General features: G+C 34.7%; 1 protein-coding gene and 1 long non-coding RNA gene across 2 annotated transcripts; one reads left to right on the plus strand and one right to left on the minus strand.

Annotated features, from left to right (window-relative positions):
- Window positions 1–412: 412 nt before the first annotated feature.
- LOC139974399 (uncharacterized) lies at window positions 413–5,136 on the minus strand. The gene is made up of 3 exons (XR_011795474.1): window positions 5,014–5,136; window positions 3,778–3,931; window positions 413–892 (listed from the first exon to the last, which is right to left on the minus strand). It is a non-coding gene; the product is annotated as an uncharacterized lncRNA (long non-coding RNA).
- Window positions 5,137–9,337: 4,201 nt separating this feature from the next.
- LOC139973176 (uncharacterized) lies at window positions 9,338–21,795 on the plus strand. Its single transcript, XM_071979664.1, has 8 exons — window positions 9,338–9,474; window positions 15,046–15,076; window positions 15,725–15,897; window positions 16,243–16,507; window positions 17,360–17,571; window positions 18,290–18,598; window positions 18,842–19,103; window positions 21,182–21,795. The coding sequence occupies exons 1-8, from the start codon at window positions 9,409–9,411 to the stop codon at window positions 21,502–21,504; spliced, it is 1,641 nt and encodes a 546-aa protein (XP_071835765.1). The 5' UTR covers window positions 9,338–9,408; the 3' UTR covers window positions 21,505–21,795.
- The last annotated feature ends 284 nt before the right edge of the window (window positions 21,796–22,079 follow it).

Raw genomic sequence — 22,079 nt, forward strand, 5'->3', positions numbered from 1 at the left:
TTTTGTGAAGTAATATTCATCTTCTTACTTTATGTCTCAACCCATTATCCCCTCCCCCCTCAAAAAACCCCCCAGCTCCTTCCTACCCACAACAACATTGGGCTTAGCCTTGTCATTAATTAATAGCATCAGTATAAGTTAACATGATATCATGCTAATTATTTACTTTCTCTCATATTTGGGAAAGGTTGTGTGTTTGGGAGGGGGGGGGGGGGCTAGGTTGCCATGTTCCTCATCATGCAATCATTTTATTCAGGAACCCATGGTTGTTTGATCATGATTTCTGAAACAAATCCCATCAAATGGGATTAGCAAAAAGTACAAAGATGAGAATACTGGGAATTATAGGATTATAGGATTATTACAGCCACATAAATAATAAAAAGTAACATTTATAAAATGAGGTCTTTAATTAATTAAAAGGACATTTTTGGAAACATTTGTAGGAAATTTCGAAGTCGGCAAACAAACTGTTTAAAATGCATAGCTGGTGGTTTTCGACATTCTCTAATCCTTTCAATCAGTGGCGTCGTCAAGGGGCGCCAGGGGGGCACGTGCCCCCTGGAAAACCTAGTGCCCTCCCGAGTGCCCCCCCCCCCCATCTGAGATTTGGGTTGGTAACAAAATATATATATATTTTGTTATATTCAACTCCCATCATCTGAGAAATGTGAGAATGTGAGGGTCCGCAGGCACCATACTTGCCTATATTTGTGGACCCATAACCCTGTTGTGTAGGGGGTGCAGAGGTCATTTGAGGTCAGATGCTTGTAGAAACAAATGGCGAATGTTCACACCTGCATACTGAGCCATACTCGATGTGTGATCAAACTTTGGATTGCATGGTGAGATCCCTGATAGGAGCCAATAACGATGCTGGAACCTGTTACATCTTAATAGATAATGGGAGAAAACGAGAATGACAAGAAAGGAGTCGGGGTCATGCACACGTTAATTCAACAAATGTAGGTTCTATTGATAGGGTTAGGCATAATATCGACAGCATGCGGTTCATATCCTCTGCAAAATTCTGCGCGTTGTTAAAATCATTACCTCAAAAAAAGCAATTTCTGGAGATATCTTCAGATCGAATTTAGCATCAAATGTGGCACCATTTTGCATCTAGCCCATCCTCCGTATGCGAAAATTTTCCAAAGGGGAGAGGGGCACCCCCTCCCCTTAGACCCCTCCCCCAGGACGGCGATCCGTATCCACCTAAGTCCCCCCATCAAATGCTGGTGCCCCCTTGTGCCCCCAGACTGAAAAGTCTGGTGACGCCACTGCTTTCAATTGTATGTTACATTGAATCTTTACACCTGTACCTTTCCATTGATGTAATACTTGATCAAACCTAGCACTTTTGTACAAGGAATTTGCTCTTTTCGCAAACATTCCTAAGCGCTCAGATGACTGCAGGATACCCCCTGACGTACTTGTGCCGAGTCTCTTGAGGTAAACTTTTGATGAAGCTATTCGCCGCAGCCCTAACACCAGGCTAATAAGACACTCTGTCACACTGTTATTATCAAAAATACCATTGAATTGTGTAGTAGGAGGTGGCAAAACACTTCAGAAAACCGAAGTTTAAGTTTCTTTACTTTTCCCAGTCATCAAACCGACGAAAAACGTAACAGGTTTTGGATTAATTTTGTACTGGGTTTCTACAGGCAAACACTTATAGGCAGTATAGTCTATGCAGAGGCCCTCTAAAGGTAGTCTCCCTAATTTGTTTTATATTTGCCTAAACTTATTAGCCACAACTGCCTTGCTATTCAAATGCTCATGCTCAATTGTTTATCTTCAGCCGTGATTTACCCCATAGGTGCTATGGCGGGCCATCAGTCTCAAATCGTGGGAATCGACATATTCCGATATAAATCGACATATACCAGTTTAATTTTACATATCATCGATTTATATCGACATATACCAGTTTAATTCGACACGATATCTCGTGTTTATTTTCAATTATTCGCCCGCCCTGTCAAGTTATTGAACGTGATGTATCTTCACATGTCAATCATCACTTAAATTAGGATTTGGAATATGTAAATTAGCTAAAGATATGTCGATTTAAATAGGTATCTTTCAATTTGAGCTGCTAGAAACTGCTTTAAGTCCATCGAAATTGCACGTGATGTATCTTCACATGTCAATCATCACTGAAATTAGGATTTGGAATATGTAAATTAGCTAAAGATATGTCGATTTAAATAGGTATCTTTCAATTTGAGCTGCTAGAAACTGCTTTAAGTCCATCGAAATTGACTTCTACCGATTTAATTCCACAGATTAAACTGGGAGATGTCAAATTAAATTGACATATACCGATTTATTTTACATATCATCGATTTAAACTGGAATATGTCGATTTAAATTGACATATACCGATTTATTTTACTTATCATCGATTTAAATTAATATTTGTCTATACAAATCGATGATATGTCGAATTAAAGTGGTATATGTCGATTTAAATCGATGATATGTAGAATTAAGCTGGTATTTGTTGATTTAAATTGGTAGAAGTCAATTTAAGTTGCTTGAAACTGGTATAAGTCTGAGGAAATTTGTATATGTCGATTTAAATCGGTATAAGTCGATTCCCCACTATTTGAGACTGATTGCCTACCATAAGGTGCAAGGAAAAAAGATCATTTTACACTAGAGAAGTTGTACACTGCTATACAATAGGCCCCCAGAGGCGTGACTTAGTTCTCTTTAGCAGAACCAACGACATGAAACGACGCACACTTACATGTGCATTGTAGGAATGTATATGTTTTAACGTGACTGTAAAAGTTTTCGCATTCTTTTACATTTGAAACTAGAATATGGAATATTGAATCTATCAGGTGCTTTTTTTACGGCGATGTTCCCTTTACTTGTGTTTCTGCTCTCGTGGAGTTCTGAAACTTTCTGAAATCCTTACTTTGTGGCAGCGAGACTGAGACACACCCAAAGCTTTTTGCTTAATGAATCCGATTAAAATTGCATATTCTGACTGGAAACTAACTGCAAACACGATTAATTGCAACAACAAATGAAGATATACCAGAGATGTTGACATATTTCACAAGGCAGGCCTTTCAATTGCGGCAACACCTTCATATCGTACGGCACAGTATGTATATACTGGCCTATAATAGAAACTAATCTTACGAAATGTGACCAGTTAAGTTAAGTTAAGCATCTGAACTTGCTTTTGTCTTAAAGAATATTCTGTTGGCTTAAGTTGATTGCTGAACAAATTGCTGAATATAAATCTTACCGTGAAAACCACATCCTCATAGCTTTTTGTATTGTGAAGATAAGAATGTTTAAAATTAAGTGATATTTCCAAACATGCAATTGAGTCATGTTTCAAGGACAAATAAACAGAAGATTATAGTAGTCTTAGTAAAGCTTCCAAAGAGCCTTTTTCCAAGATGATATCACAGACCCCTACCGTGATCCAACTTCCTGAAGTAGTTGAGGGTTTAGCCAGTCAAAAACGTTCATGGTATGATATTGAGATGGGGTTTATAACTATCAGTGTGGAATAATTTATATGTTTACAATTTTCTGTCACCAGAATACCCTATTAAACATGTTTTCATTCAGTGAAACTGCACAAGCAGAACTTTGAATGAATCAATCATCCAGCTCCGTCTTCAAACAAATTCACCTGGCGTGTTCGCTAGCTTACTATGATCCTTTAAGATTGAAAGAAATATCATTGGATATCAAGGTGACCAATAATGAATACCAGAAATATTCTGTAGCTAACCAACTTACTAATGTGAGCTGCTTTGACTCAGATGGTAATGGTTAGTGATCCAGTAATTATTTCTGTCTTAATTTTTTTTTGTCCTCCTTTTAACTCAGTTGGAGTGATTCCTCCTGCCCTTTGCCTCTCACGCTCCAGGATATCTTCTTCCGTTGCTGACGACTGTTTAATGATAAAATGGAATATTTATATGATTACTATCTGAAAGATGATTACATTTTACATGTATTTTACATGATGTGGATTTTGTAACCCATTAGACTAACAAACCGCAAACAGTTGATTTGCCTGCCAGTCAATGGGTTATTCCAGTAGACTAATGAAGCATCTTCCTTTTGGCATTAAGCTTACACTCACCCCCATTTATAACGTATAATAATGGTAGCTTCAAACTTAACAGTATCTGCCCCCCCTTAACCCACCCCAATCTAACCCCACCCATGTGCCTCACAAAACCACCCTAACTTACAATTATTTGCCCTTTGACATTGTCTCTAACACTTTACACCAGTAATGTTTTGTACTGTTAATTCCATTGTATTATTATGAAAAAGAAACATCTCCAGTCTGCTGACTGGAATGTAGAGTTTCTCCAGATAAACTTCCAGCCAAATAACGTAAATTTCATGACAAAGAATATCCAAAGGGTTTCTTACATTTAATCGCCATTTCATTGTAGTATATAGTGGTGCATTCTGGAATTACAAACAATCAACTCAGCGTTTCAGAATACAGTCATTTGTAACAGATATGCTACTGGTCTATGAGTTCACACAAACTTTAAAATCCCAAACGTCTGGAATAAAATGTAACCACGTTTGCTCAGAGTATAGGCATTACTGTCTGCTGGCTTCTGCCAGAAGAACTATGCTGTTAAAAGCTTTAATACCTAACACATAAAATTTCATTTCATATTCATTCAGCAATTTCTATGACCACAGTCTGTCATGTCATTAAGATTTGGAAGACATTATTTAATTTCATGATTTTTACAAACACTTGGACAGCTTGGACCCTATCAGTATGGTCACCAACGATGGATATCGATGAGTAATAAAATACTGATTTTGAGAGGTGAAATGCAGAAGGTGGGGGACTGAAATTACTTTATGTTGAACACACATTTATGGAATGACATTTGAATGTTTAAGCCAAATAGCTACATTGTAATGAAACTATGCCTTGGAACAAACTTGATGTAAGGCAAATTGCTATTACACAACAATGCAGGACACGAAACTCACCCATGCAAAGAATATAGCAGCCCCAGCACTGATATCACAGACTTGTTCCAAGTCAAAGGCAGACAGGATGCCTTTCACTTTGGTAGTTGTCTCAGGACGTATTTTATTTGGGTCAGTTTCCATGACTCGTCTTTTCAAGCCTTCCTTTCCAGTCTTACCTGTCAGTGCTTGCATTTCTCCCATCCCATTAAATACCAGGATAAATAGTTTTATGTCTATAAATACCAGGATAAATGTAATAACGATCAATTCTTGTTCATTTTGTCTTGCGTTTACCAATATGGAGAATCGTCATCCAATCACATACAATCAACAATACAACAAGTAGCTTTGCAAAAGGTTGCCTTCATGGTAAGTAGCTATCTTTGCCACAGTCTTTCAGACACTAACTGTTGTAAAGAAGTCATCATCGTTACCCCACTTGATACCCGTACCATATTGCATGGTTTCTAATGAGCTATCACGGTATTTCACCACTATGTATGTTGCTGTAAAAAAGGTTTGACATTCAATTCAATAAAACATAGATAATAAAAAATTGCACAACGTTTGCAAAAAAGTCAAATAAGTAATACTAAAGGATCAAACAAGCTTAGGAACTGTGAAATGGAAACCAATGTTTTTGAACATTTTAATTTTGGTTTCCACCTCATTTCTCTTGCTTCCTGAATCGAGGTCAATCATATTAACAAAGCATTCCTATCAACATAAAACATTATTTCAAATTATCATGGAAATAAAAATATGTCCTTTTTAACCGTTTCAGAATGTTTTCAACTTTATTCAGGTCACAATCCGTGTTGGCTAATTTTAAACAAAGCATGGAAAACAGTTATTAATAAAAGAAAAAGTAGAAAATGATCTAACTTGACTTTCTTTCTTGTCGCAAACATTTTATTAGTATTTCCTCTACTACTGTCTTGCAAAGTATATGAGTATGGTACTAAGATAACTTCTATCATCACGAAAATTGTAATTATTCTTACAGTCTTCAGGGTGAAATATGTCACCATGTGACACCTACAATAGCTATAGAGCACTCCGGTTAGACTTCAGCAACCCTTGGTTCTATTTGATTTCTTTGAAAATATTTTCTGAGGATATCCTCTTATTTAAGGATATTTATCTCAGTTAAGACGGGTTCCCATCTTCTGCTTCTTCTAATTTTTTGACATATTGTTGGCAACCAAAATAAAAAATATGATATTCAAAAACTTAATTTCAGAGTAAAGTGTAAATTACAGACAAAACAGCAATATTATAGTTTCTGTTCCGCGCCCGAAAAAGGACAGCTCACATGGGAAATCATGTTTTCTTTTCTTTTCAAATATAGTCACTCCAGAAATAAGGAGGAATACTTCCAAAATTTGGTTCATGCTTCTTCTTTTTTTAACATTCCTACTGAATGCGCTCAAAACTTAATGTAGGGCATGACAAAAAATCGACTTTTATCGAAATGTTGCAATTCTTATTACCACCGTATCCCAAAAGTTCAACCAGTTTACGTATTTGTTTCTGTAAAATGTACAAAGACAGAGCTAGACGATCTAGCACTGCCATGGATTGCACCTTCATAGCTTAAAAGAGTAAGAATTGTATTTTTTATTTTTTTATTTTATGTGCATACCAGGCATTGACGAAAAAATTCAATTAATTTATGATTGTACTATTTTAGACCTACTCACGGAATGTGTGTGAATTGCATAATTGCGAAGGAGTTTGAGTTGACGCTTGTATTGATAAGATTTTGCATAACAAATACAGCCTGTACTATGATAGGCAATTCAAATTTAAGGGACACAAAATTGTTCTGACGTCCGTATCAGGACGGGCTTAAGGGGTGGGGCCTACGTAAGTAGTGTCAGAGATCTTAGAAGCAATATGATACTATCATTACCATTATTTGAACTACATTAAGGTGCTTTATAAAATACTAACTATTGCAAGAAACCTTGGGTTCAGGGCAAGTACTTCTCCCGTGGTCCCAATGGCTACGGCCTTGTTTATATTAACGATATCAAACATTTACAAATACATATTAACACTGGTAGGTAGGTAAACACATTTATCTCCTTTCTCACGGATCTTATATTAAAGACGACAATCCACTGCCGTACGACACGGAAATTATACTAGAAGTATCGAATACTGACTCAAAGTTAACTTAATGAGGTAAATATCTTTCTATGCTAAGGAGACTATATCTAAAGAGGGAAACCTGAGTAGCAGATCACACCGTGCTGTTAAATTAGCTAGCCTATCCAAAATCATACATCATAGCTATTTTTTCTTTTGTTAAATTTCTTTGCCATCCCAGTTTTCACACCGCAAATCCTGTGTGAATGGGGGAGAGTATACATTCCATCTACCCCTGGCTACGCCACTGTCACCGAAATAATACTTTGGTGTAGGCATGCTGGTACTCATTTAATTATTCATGCTAGAACATCACGGGCAGTTGTCATCCGTTGGCTAATACTGTTGGGAACCAACCCTCAGGACGCTCCTGAGAACTGCGGGCCAGGATAAATTAACTGCTTGAACCACCTATAGCTACGCCTTACAATATATAAAAGGTTTATGTCAAAGCAAAGTATCATATGAATGTACCATATGTACCAAACGTATATAGAAGATATGGATGGAAATCCTATAGTTCATTTAAAAGTCCTCGTCCAATAAAACAGCTGACATTGTTGTTCAATGAGATGTGAGAATACTCGATCCCGCACACAGGATGTGACATAGGCACAATAAAACAAGGAAGTATTGTTCATACAGTATGCCGCTTCACAACTTTTCGAAACGGTGTTAATAAGATATTTGTACACATAGATATAGATATATGAGAATGTATACAAATATATATTTAACACCGTTTCGAATTGTTTTGCAGCGGTATACTGTATGAACAATACTTACTTGTTGGGAGCAGGTAGTGGGTTTGGTGCACAATTAGGGCTATTTTGAATACCACATCTTTTAGAGATGTGTCCAACATGATGAAAAAAAAATGGAAAAAGAAAACCCTATAGTGTGTTATTGGTGATAATGTTTAGACGCACTATATATTAGTTCATACATTTGAATGGTGTAGAAGAGTCCATATAATGTGTATATTGTACACCGTAATGCATACATAGTGTATGGTATATGCTTGTTCATACGGTGTGTATAGAGTATACATAATTCATACAATGTGTATACTTAAGACTAGTTCATACAGAGCGTAAAATGTAGACTATAGTTCACGTTGTGTATATTTCGTGCAGTGTGTATAGTATATACTATATCATACCTTGAATATAGTGAATACTATTACATACGGTGTGCATAGTGTGGACTAGGTTATACCTTCCATATAGTGTAGACTAGTCAATACAGTGTGTAAACTGTAAACTATAGTTCACATCGGGTATAGTTTATATAGTTTGTATAGTATAGATCAGATCATACCTTGAATATAGTGTAAACCAGTTCATACGGTGTGCTTATTGTAGACTAGATCATGAATTGTATAGTGTAGACTACTTAATGAAGTGTTTAACTTATATACTACATCATACAGTGCGTAGAGTGTACACTATTTCAAACAGTTTGAAAATTGTAGATTATTCCTTGCATGATTGATAGTGTAGTATAACTCATACAGTACATTTCACTGTTTACACGATATAGTGTACCAGTTCATGCATGCTATAAAGTGCTGACTAGTCCAAGTAGTTCAATAACACTTCCATTCATCCAGTCGACACTTCTTGATTTTTTTCCTGCCAAAATAGCGTTGTAACGTAGCTAACGTAGCTAACTGAATATCGAAATGACATCTTAACCACAATCAGCAAAATCAGCATTCTGACTCTCTTTATCGACTAGGTAGCCTGAACGTTGTTTAACACACCACTACAAAACCCTTGAACATGAACCATGCTAAATATAATATGCATTAAAAGCGACCAAAAAGCTAAAATATATTAACAGTTATTGAATTTGCAATACCATTGCTGTCCTTGGAACTAGAGACACGATATTCATTAGCTATGCAATACGTGGTTTTATTGGAGCAAGGACAATTCAACATTATGCAATTGAAGCTTACTGTACTAATGACAAAAATCTCAAGATATAGATGCTGTACATAATATTAAGTTGGATTGCGCATGTCGAATAGTCCTTTTTACATACAAGCATACGAATAATCTATACGTGCAGTACGTTTTGTATAAGCTGTTCAACTAATCATGTTTCAAATAAAACGATGGCATTAATGGACATCCATACTACTTCAGTCATTCCAATGAGGTGTTGGAAACCCCTAAACGGGTACTCTGTGTCATTTGTCATCTTGCCCTTCATCGATTATATTTCAGCGTGGCATTTTTTCAAACCAAAATCATGGAGAATTTTGTCAAAGTTTGTTTAACTGTTTTGACGATTTGGAACTTGTTTGGAACAGAAATGGTAAGTATTTTCATTTTTTAATTTGTTTAAAAAAATATATGACTCTATTGAATATCTTCTGACTGTTTCAAGTTTTGAAAGCTAAGTCGCATCAATGTGCTGCTGCGCCAATCTTATTAAAGTTAAATGTTAAGACAAACTGAGTGTTAGCATCTCAAACGACATAGGTAAACACGGATTAAAATACTTAATGAAATTCAGTAAGAAAGCCTTCAATTTAAATACTGAGTATTTTCAACTTCGCTAAAGGACAACTGTGTTTCGCCTTAAAACATAACGTTCTAACTGAATAATATATACATAACAACTTTGTTCTTTAAAAAGTGCTTTCATGTACAATACTAAGAATAAAAGCCAATTATACATCTTAAATTTTTTTGTTACGCACCAATTTTTAATCTATAACGTTTCGTGATGTGGCCATGTAAAAATATACTTTTCATATTTCGAGTATACAGCTTTCCAATATCATGTACATAACGTCAGCGCACAATGTTAACCTCAAATATCCAATCCCACTGTTTAACCGATACATACCAACACGTTACAACAATCCTTCATTACATCTTACAAATAATTGAGCTTTGATTCACATGTTTTTTATATTAGTTTAAAATCATGCGAAACAGTAACATTCAAGTATTTCAAGATTCAAAATTTCAAATATTTTTTTTTTTTTAAATTCAATCATGCGATTCCCCTATCGAAACAGAGCTTTACTCTTTGTATGGGTAATATACGATATTCTACTATGCAGTCTAAAGTTGAACAGATGTTTTATAAAGCCTTTACTATTTTTCCATAAACTGTATACGTATAACGTATAACTTAAGTCTAATCTGTACAAAGGCAACTTCCCTTGTCGGCTCTGTTATTTTGATATGATTTCCGAGCAGTTATGTTATTCATTGTCCTTTTTCAAGTTGTCGGTATTAAATTTTAAAGCAACATTGACGTTTGATAATCTAAAAACAAAGACAACATTTCTATGTCAAAATACCAGTACAAAGATAATTAAGTTAGCCTATACATATCTCAAATAGTAAACAGTATTATAGCTACTGTGAACACAACTATAATGATATGGTACATTCTTTTAGTATGATATCTTAACTTTAAAAAAATGGAAGGTTCCATTCTTTGTAATCAAATTTGAAGACATTTTCAATTTAAGTTTGGTGATATTGCTGCAGGCGAACTATCATCTAAACGCGAAATTTTGCAGCTCGAAAATGTATAAAGACTGCCGAAATGGTTACATCCTTCACATGCTCATAGATATCAATTGTTAAATATCATTATTTATGTAGCTATGTTTGGCAAACAGTCTGCAACAAACAATAACGATATTTGTTATATGTTATATGATCATTCTTTTTAAACACATATTCAAGGATACAAGGTTGATAAACATTAAAACTAACTGCTTTACATGTCAAACTAACTTAAAGAAATTTAACAATGTGATATAAATATAAATATATGGACGGGATTATTGCTGAATATCATAAATTTAGGTTACTCGAGTTTATTGCAGTACAAAATTAGCAAAGAAAAAAAGACTGCTACAAAGCCCAAACATTGACAATTACCTTTTTTGTGAGTGCTATGTCTATTTTCAGACACTACTATATGACTTTAAATTGCTTTCACGAAAGAATGGTATGCGATCATAAGAGATGTCTCTGGCGATTTAAGTGTCTAGCCAACGGTGTTTCCCTGATTCCATGTTTCTTTTCTCAACTATATTGTTAGTTGCTTCAATTAAATATAATTTAGATACTTTTTGATATTGATTAATAGAACCGTTTGACCGCACATTCGCAAAGATACTAGATATTGCGAGTAGAAAAACTTTAAGACATGATGAAGTTTGTAAAAAAAAAAAATCTATATCGCCTGCATTTTGAAGTGACAGTTAAATTAGATAGATTTCAAACTAGAGAGTATATGTATTTCCTCAATAATTGAGTTATAAGAGAAGTAATATAACTTAACCAAAAGTAACTGCGTGATAGCAACTCAGATTTAATGTCGTATTACCATACCAATGTAAGGGAGAATCGAAAGGACGAAAATAAATTAAGAACGGAAAACTTAAATCTGAATTTATGATACCTCGTTACGAAACCGAATATTTATATTTAAAAAATAGATGCTCGTATTGCATTCATTCAATAAATCAATTTAAATATTAAACAAAGAATTTACTTTCTTCTAAATACACATATGATCATTGTCCTATTGTTATGTCTGTTTTAATTCTTATGAGTTAAAATGAAATACCTATCAAGTATTGTTTGTCAAATTTGTGCGACATGTTTAACTATCTATCACTTATTCACGTGTCGCGCTATTATAAAATGTTCTTAAAAGTTAATCTAGTAAGTGGAATCGATTTTGGCGATGATAATAACAACTAGCAGTAATGTAAAAGCATTATTGCAAAAAATAACTACTGTGACACGAACATGATATTCAATCAAATAAACTTGAAGAAAACAAAAAGAAAGAAAGTCGATTTCAAATGCCATAGAGGTTACTTATACGTATAAGTTGTTTTATAACTGATGTTTCTTTTATAAGATCTTATCATTTGCCATTTTTGTACTATTTGAATTAATTTATTCCAATCCTTCGAATAAATATAATTATAACAATTTAGATGTAAGTTAGTGTTGGATCTCTCGTTTATACCCTTTAAATTTCAAAACCAACCGTTAAAACGAATCAATGTGAAGGCTAAATGTAGATAAAAGCGAATAATAGTTAGCCTCTTTGTATAAAATCAGACACAATATAAAACTCCTAACAAGACCATTTTTAAGTAAGTTTGAAATCAAGTCAAACTACAAGTAATACAAAGAAAATTGTTTTAAAATCTACATAAATGCCTTGTCAAAAAGTTAATTTCACTCAATTTCACCACAAATTTTAAAGTTTTTGTTTGGGGGGGGGTGGGGTAAAGTTAAAAATATAAGCCATATTCTGGACATAGTTTGACAAGCAAATGTACATTTTTATCAATCATGAAAGTAAATAAAAGGACATTAAATAACTGCATAGGGACGTTTCAATGCGGAAACCATGTTTAACAATAAAAAACCTTATTTTTATTCTGCTTGTTTGTCCTAAAATAATTTTAATGTTCAACACTAAATGAAAATTCATTCATACACACTTTTTTTTCTTTCTTAAATTCAAATTGGGATATAATCTGTAACAGTAACATCAATGCAGGAACAAGTGAGACAACATAATTGCAGATAGACAATTTCCACCGACAAATAAATTTCATTTCATTTTGATCGAGAACAACCTACTTTCTACATAATCCAGTTTAACAACATTTAAATGACAATCTGCAATTATTTTTCTCCAAACTTTGGAATACAACAAGCTAGTTTATCGTGTTAAGAAATTAAAGGTTTATACATATGCTAAATACAAATATGATAGGCGTAGTCAGCGACGTTCACCCACACCCAACCCTTTTCGCTGGCCGTCATCACACCCTCCCACCTGACTCTCACCTTCCCATCATGTTACCATGTGACTGGTCGGTGGAGTTCTAACCTTAACGTTCGTTTGTCGTTTTAAAGTAACATATAAACTAATTCGGTAGGGCCTATACAAAAGGAAAATTTTCCTATGCCTCAAACAATATGGATAATAGACTTTAAAAAAATTAAACAAATTCATCATATCTGTTACACTGTATCTAAATGTCGCTTTACTAGCACATGTTACAAAAACTAGAAAGTATATCATAACACTTAACAACTCCATACATGGTAATAATTCGCTTGAAACACTTTCGATTCACTGATTTGTTGAAAGATACCTAAATAAATTCCTCCATATGATATTTTGTGGCTATCGTTTGAACGAGCAACATATTCAAGAAAAACACGACTTGTGACAATCAAATTACTGCGATAAACACAATGATAAATGCAGATAGAACAGTATAACGTCTCACACAGTCTAAGTCATTGCTTCCTCAAAAGCGTTATCGGCATAAAAAGCTAATTTGGCTATATCCCAAAATATTCGCCTTTGACCGCGTCAATCTCTTTGTAACAATGGCACATAGTGTACCACTAGGGAAGCTAATATCGAAATTCGTAATTATTTCGATTCTATTGATTTTATTTTTCATGACTTAAGTTAAAGGTGATTTGATATTCTTGTATCAAAGGAACATATTCTTCTCCAAACCGTAATAAAGTAAATCTTGACATGATGAACGTGTTAACGCTATAATGACAAGATGACCCGTGTGCAGACGTTGTTTTAGAAAATCAAACATTTGATGGAGACAAAAATATATCAAAGAACTGTTGACATTTCAGGAAAGAACTAAAGCGTGTCCTTTTGTTTACTCAGAGAGTTGTCTAAATTCACTTCATCTCCTGGAAATGCTATACAATATTTTTGTCTTGACAGATAACATCATAATTTCATGACAATTAAACTCCCATATACTCGTCTGTTCTGAAATATCAGTATTCGGAATTTACCAAACAAGAAAAATGTAACTGGTTAAGTTGCTAAAGATCATTCTAACTGTAACAAGTTTAAAGCCGACGAATTGTACAACATAAGGCAAAACAATTACAGAATTGTATTTATTGAATGTCTTGGTCTGAAAGGAAGAAAACATTTCTTATTTCTTTGAAATCTTCCTCATTATTGTTTGTCCATTTTCTGATAAAATTCTTTATCTCTTGCAATTTTCATCATTATCATGTTATAAAACACAAATTTTAATGTTAAGTTTTCTATTATTTTTCTATACCACGTACATTTGTAGAATTAGCGTTTAACTAGTTTGTCCTATATTCTCTAGTTCTTAACGTACTGCTATATTGTAATAAATTTTAACTTTTAATGTTGAGAAATTTGCAAGAAACTAAAAAAAACAATGAAGACAAAAATTATCGCAGACTATGTTTCTACTATTTTACGCCTTATAGTTTAATACAAGATATGCATCCCCCTCAATCTCGTGCCTTAATAATTTGAATAGAGGTTTTTATTTAGTAAGATATACAAGTCTGTGACGAAGAACTTACCTTACATTTAAAATGACACCTTTTAAATCTCAGAGTTACCATTTGCTAAGTAATGATCAAGACACGGTAATCATATTCCATCAAGAATAGCTGGGACGATATAAAAGATCCGTCCGTGTAATAAAGGACTGTTAAACACAAATGCGCTACATATAATGTCTGAAATGTTCTGTCAAAATATCACTTGAACAAAGAACATCTGTCTGCAATGAGCAACTAAGTTTAATTAAGGAAGCAGCCGGCTATTGCCTTTGTTCTTTTACGTTAGCTTACATATCTAATCCCGGAAAATGCCATTTATCTAATGTTTCCTGGATGGAAGTGGTAATATGAAGTTCAGTTCTGTGTTTATTGACTTGCAGAATAGATATTAATTTCAGTAGAAGACTAACGAAACAACCACTGCCATAAACTAAAACAAATCGGACCAGTTTGCCTAAATGTTGTTTCTTCCGATCGAACAGATTCATTTGATCCTTCTTTTATTACGCAGGTTATCGTCAGTGCCGAGGTACGGTCTTCAGGTAGGTGTAGTAGTTATGCCATCCGACTTACCTTATTATGACAAGTAACCTCTGTGAGTTATATCAGCTATGTATTATAAATGTTAACACTAAGTTGGCCAGCTGAATGGCTAAAACATTGGCTCTTTATAGAGTTTGCTCTAAATGTGTGTTTTTCAATCGTGTCAACATTTCCGAACATTTGTTATGAGATCATATCTCATATTATGAGATCATATCTTCACACCCTACGTGCTACATCGATATTTTCTCAGGTACGCTAAAAAAAAATGGGATTTGACTGTCTTCACGAGTCTTTTGATCTCACTTGGATAAGACTGATAACTACGGAAGTTTGATGAAAACTAAATTCAAGTTATTTGGTCTTTGAATATTTTATTGCAGGCTGAAAACTAATCAAAGCTAATGATTCAAAACAGTTACATCTGAGAATTCAATAACGATTACCGTATATAATTTTAGTCGCGAAATATTCTCCTATATTGCAGTTGAGTAATAGTTGGTATTTAAACTGATGTATAACCTTAACTCTTATGTAACGAAACTAGTTCTCTTACAATTGGCTGAGAATCTAAGGCAATACTTTCGTTAACTGAAATGATTTTTCAGTCCCAATAAAATGTTAACTTTGTTTTACTTTCCATACAGGTTCTTCATACTTTGTTTTTCAACAACCTGCGTATCCGAGGGATTGCAAAGAAGTATCGAATGCTTGTTCCTCTACCCACAATGCATCTGGAGTGTACCTTATTAAACCAGATGGCCATCCGGAACCGTTTGAGGCTTACTGTGATAATGATCTTGATACTGGTGGTTGGACGGTATGGCTAATTACTTGATGTTTCCTTTTCAACTTGAAATAGATATGTAAAAAATTACTTTTTTACAATTTTGCATACAGTAATATATAGCGGTGTAATAAAAATCGTTATTTCAAATAGAATCTTGATATTTGTTATTGAAGCTAGTGTTTAAATCAATGATGTTATATATTTTGAAATTTAAGAACAGTGTAGTTCTTCTTCCAAGTAAACAGTTAACTTCTAGCCCACACACTATAAACTGAAGTTAGAAATATAAATTCTTATCTCTGTGTAATAATTGTTAGCAACAAATCGCATGCAGAATGGAACGTTAACATTTAACTTCTTTGATTCTCTTTGTAGGTACTACAGCGACGAAGATTGGATTCTGTCAAATTTAATAGAAGTTGGAAAGACTTCAGAAATGGCTTTGGCTTTCTAGGGAGTGAGTTCTGGATCGGAAATGAGAAAATTGCCTACCTAACAAATCAAAAGCGGTACCAACTGAGAATGGACTTTGAGAACGTTGCTGGAGAAACTTACTATGTAACATACGACGAGTTTCGTATCTCAGATGAATGGGGGAAATATCATATATCAAGTTTAGGTACATTCGTAATATCAGATGGTAAGTGTCTTTTACATTCTTATTCAATATAAAGCCAAATAATAAGAATATCATTTATGTCAAAAATAAACGTGCATAAACTGAAAGGTGCATTCTAAGAACGAATGGATCTTTTGGAGGTAGACTTTACATGTCAATTATCTATTCTTAGTTTGAAGAAACTGCTACAATATATATAGTTCGAGTATACATATAGTAAATCAGCGAGTACAACGGCGATACAACACATATAGTAGCGATAACAGTATAATCATATGATTGCGAGTACAAGCTCAAAGCGCGAGTTTAAATACATAATCTTGCATTAGTATCTATACTATATTTCCAAACTGCCTTCATGAGTTAAAGTGTGATTACGAACTCACTACAAGACTGCCTCGTACTCAACACTAACATTGGCTCTGACCAAGGAACCGTATGTACCGTTTGTACAACAGAACGCTTACACTGAATACAGTTACGTCCCCCAGTTTCATCAGCACAACCAACGCAAACGAAATTTGGAAGTTTCTATTAATTGTCATTTTTGTCAGAGAGCAGTATACTTTCACCGAGAGAAACCCTGTAACAAAGGCTATGACTATCTGGCTTCAGTTGTACAACAAATGATGGGGTGTTATCTCGTAATGTTCAATAACTATTAATACAAATGTGACAAAGGAACGGTCACTGCGTGATTTAAAATGTTCTGAAGTCATTCGAACTGCTTCTGGATGTGTGTTATTTTCCTTAAACCTTCTGACAGCCAACTATTGAAGTAATGAAAAAAAAAATTTTCTTTGGCACTTGTCATATTCGTTGTGTCTGTATCAGGTTACTTATTTACCCTTTTTTTCCTTTCCTGTTGTCTAGAATTAAAAATTGAATGGTGTCCAGCTAATGAGATATTTAGCAATGAGACATGTGAGAGGACTTGTGAAGACCCCGATACTTGCATCTCGGCTACCTCTCGCACAGAATCAGAGCAATGTGTTTGCGTCAGCGATTATCTGAGAGAGCAAGGACAATGCATCCCTCTCAACCAATGCAACTGCTTCGTTGATGAAAAAGGAAGTGTATTAGGGGTCAGTACGATTCTTTCAGGACTTTTTTTAAGCTTTACTCTTACTTCATTGTCCATATCATTAGAAGAAAATCTTCTATTATTTAAACTTGTTGATTATCACATTACATTTACAGATAACCGAGTAGCGCTCACATCGCGGTTGGGAAAGGGGCATAAACCCCACCTCCGTCGCCAGTCCTGGCAAAACTGTCAGTCAGGAACGTATTACATTAATCAGGAAGATAAGACATACGAGTTTGCATCCCCTTATAAACCAAAAACAAAGTTCATGGATACTTCATACCATAGTCTTGCGGTTACAACTAATTGTAGGCCTAATGTTAAGTCGCAATAAGCCGTTGAATGCAATATTTGACGGCTACCTTTGTTCTTGATAGCGGATCCATAGGCCCCCTACATCGGAGTTGGTTTCAAAAAAAAAAACATAAAACTTGTTTAACATTGGTCATCCATTGTTGAAATCCTGTTCATTTCATTGTGAAAATTTTTGACAAATAATTTATTTACTATTTTTTTTTTCTTCTCTGAATATCTTAAATTAGGAGGGAAAGTTTTACATCAATTCAAGATGTACACGAAATTCAACTTGTAGGAACAACCGTCTTATAGATGAGAGTTACCAGTGTAGTGATGACGCAACCTGTGATGAGAGGAACGATGTCCGTAAAAGTACTGCAATAACTTGTTTATTTGTTGTTTTTTTTGGCTTAACACAGGTTGGCGATTTTTACGTCAATTCAGGATGTACACGAAGATCAACTTGCCAAAACAACCAGATTATAGAGGCGAGTTACCAGTGTAGTGATCACGCAACCTGTGCTGAGAGGAACGGTGTCCGTAAATGTTACTGCAATCCAAACTACGAAGGGGACGGAGTGACTTGCACAAGCGTACTCCCAAAAGATTGCTACGAGCTTTATGTTTCCGGTACACGCAGTGATGGTGTTTACACCACTTACCATGATGGTTGGTCAAGCGGCATTCAGGTTTACTGTGAGATGGAAAGTAACGGAGGAGGATGGACGGTGAGTTTTGCAACATTTAATGATTTAAATTTTGAACTTCCTCACATTATACTTTACTTTCCTCAAAATGATGCACCGCAGATCTCGTTGAGATGAACTTGACCATTTTAGGAAAAAAAAAATAAAGAAAAAAATACTCTTGCGAATTATCTAAATTTCACAATATCCATTTCTTTGGCTTTTCCACGGCTTTGGATGTCATGCATTATACAGTTGGAGTACCTTTTTTTCTTCATTTCATAGGTTTTCCAGCGACGATCGAGTGCCTCCGTTGACTTTTATCTTGGTTGGTCGGACTACAGGGACGGTTTCGGTAATAAAAATCAAGACCACTGGCTAGGTAACAAATATATCCACTCTATGACCAACCAGACAACGTACCAGCTTCGTATTGATCTAAGGGATTCCGCTTCATCATCGTATTACGCCCTCTATTCGACTTTTAGCATTACTGACGAGGCAGACAAGTATCGACTATCAGTTGGATCACACAGTGGAAATACAGGTGAGTAGTTGATGTTCTAATCATTGAAGCATACATAAATCTGGAACGATTACGTCAATTAGGAAAAGCGTGAAGACCCCCTCCCCCCCCCAAAAAAAATACAACAACACAAAGAAACGTGCCAACCAAGGAGGATCACGTGACGTGCTCCCCTATAGCAATTCATTCTTGTAGTACTCCTTAAATGTTTATTCTGCAACAACTAATGTCTTGATCTCATAGCTACCGTATTTCTGGCTAAATGATATATGAGTTCAATGTGTACAGCAATTTTCAATTCCAAACATTGCTATTTTCTTTCAAACGTTTGAACTACAGCTGGAACGCACGTAGGTTTTCAGGACTGTATACAATGTGTGCAGACATAAGAAGCAGACGATTAGATTCGCTTTTCATTGGCAACACAGGTCTCCTTGCCGTGTTTGCACGTAACAAGCACCTAACAATATATAAAACTATGACAGTAGATATTCTAATAGTAGCCAAGCTCTATGTTTTTCTGACACAGAGAAATTAAATCTCAACATCACTATCATCCCAACCTAAAAGAATATTCTGAAATTTGACGTAAATGTCTGTTGCCTTACCGCGCGCTGTTGCCTGCGAAACTCGCAACACTTACAAAGGGGTTAATAATATATGAGTAGTACCTGGAAGTATGTCACATGTGCCTTCACGTAACTGTGGTATGTATATTCGATGATTCTCATATCTGAAAATGTTGACGCGCTATGTTAATATAATCATGTTATATATAAAGTCATGTAGGGTTTATCATTCATAGAACATTGAAACAGAGGAATCAGAAAGGATGTAGTTTTCAATATTCGTCTGTATAGATTAGAGAAATTATAATCAATCAATCAGCCTGTTCGAAGAAGTTATACGTACGAGACTAGATGGCACATGTCGATAAGAACTAAATATTTAAATTTTAATGGTCAATATCATTCAAGATTTTCATAATGTAATATATCGACGTTTGGTTAGTTTCTCGAAACCTAAAATATTAGCTACTACATTCATAGTAAATTCTCTTTATACAATGTCGGTTCTATTCTTCATTAAAACATATTTATTTCATGATTTGTGTATAGTGTAAATTTCAATCTACGTTTATAGTCCAACGTATGAGCTCAGGTTGAAAGATACAAAGATTACAAAGTGCTATAGATGTAGGGTAAAGAATTTGAACAATCGATGGCAATAACACCCTGTATACCATGTAAACAGTAACACAGGAACTTGGAGCCGGGCAGACATTATATTACAACATAATATTGACAGAAATAATTATGCCGTCTATTTAATTTTTGTTTTACTGGGAGATGGCCTTTTCAGCAAAATGCAATTATTACTTTGTATGTAATAAAAACAAGTAAGATTACTCAGGACTAGATCCTTCAACGATACCCTTGTTATCCTAAATTGAATAATATAGGAAGCTGCATCACACAGCCCCCCCCCCCCCCTCTCACACCCTCCTTATCCAAGTTCGAAGAGAGCCTTAGTTTAGCCTATGTGGTACAATAAAAAAAAATAAGTACTGGGTTGAATGAGGGGATAAATGAAAAGTTGGTTATGCAAATTAAATTATACATCATATTATTCAACAAATTACAACATTAAACACCGTGACAAACAAGAAATTTATAACTAGAGTTTGACAGAGTCAGTAAGCTTATTTTTTACCTTCAAAATAACAATCAAATAAATAAAAGAATGAATAGTAGTGTTAAATGCCGATAAATAAATAAAAATGAAAGAGCGATATTAGCGACTCTAGTAACCCAAACGTAGTATTTGGTTAAAGTAGTTTCCCCATCTGTATGTTACTCTTGTAGCGGCACTGAATTTCAAGCGGAACAAAAATTTAAAAAAAGTATAAAAACGTCCTTGCAAAGACAAAATACCTACTTATTTATCTTAGTTAATGAACACAAAAACAAACAATAAGCGGAACTTACGTTATTATCTTGTCAGGACAAAAACGCACTGCCCTCTAACTTGTATACACTGTTCGATCGTTCAAAGTCGATGAATTGATCGGTTTATTTAGTCTTTCTTGTTTCTTGCAGGTAATGACCGTTTGTCTTACAACAACAATAGACAATTCAGTACAAAAGACCAGGACAACGACGGTAGTAGTTACGACTGTGCGGAGGGACATCGCGGTGGCTGGTGGTACCGTTATTATTATTATTATTATGGTAGTTACTGCCTTCATGATTATTATTGCCTTTATTACCCTGATGGCAATTACTGTCTTTATTGTGGATTATCAAATCTCAACGGAGACTACGACGGCTCGCGAGGAACGCACATGTTCTGGTATAGTTATAGTTTGAACAGTTATGGATGCAGCCTGCAATACACAGATATGAAAATACGGCCGGTGTAGACAAAACACTGTATAAATAACAAGTTGCACAAAAGAGCAGTTTTTACTAAGAAAAGTAAGAAAAGATCGATACATACTCTGAGCATCGGACAGCTGGACGTGCCATAGACAAGAAAGAAGAAGTAAATGCAACAAAAGTTACGAATGGGACGATTCATCAAATAATTCATTTTTAAGGGAATGAGAAGATAGCATTAATTGAATTTGATGTCAAATATTAATATTAACCAGATTATTGTTGCTTAAAAGTTCGTAAATTGATTATTGTATGATTCTCACAAAAGAATTAAATCAGAAATCAAAGTGAACATGTCCATTTTTCTTTTCGTGTTTTCAATTCCAACCCTCACCTAGCCCCCCCCCCCCCTCCCCCCAAAAAAATAGTTTGTCAGAAATTAACAATTGCGTGAAAGTGGTTTCTACGACCACACACCTACATATTATATCATACATCGATGGAAGTGTAAAGATTCAATGCAACATACACTTGAAAGGATATATATATATATATATATATTTTATGTTAATGCAATGGAGGTAAACGACAAAGGCAAATGAATATATATAAATAAAAA

This window comes from Apostichopus japonicus, chromosome 9, assembly GCF_037975245.1.
Source record: "Apostichopus japonicus isolate 1M-3 chromosome 9, ASM3797524v1, whole genome shotgun sequence".
Lineage (NCBI taxonomy): Eukaryota > Metazoa > Echinodermata > Holothuroidea > Aspidochirotida > Stichopodidae > Apostichopus > Apostichopus japonicus.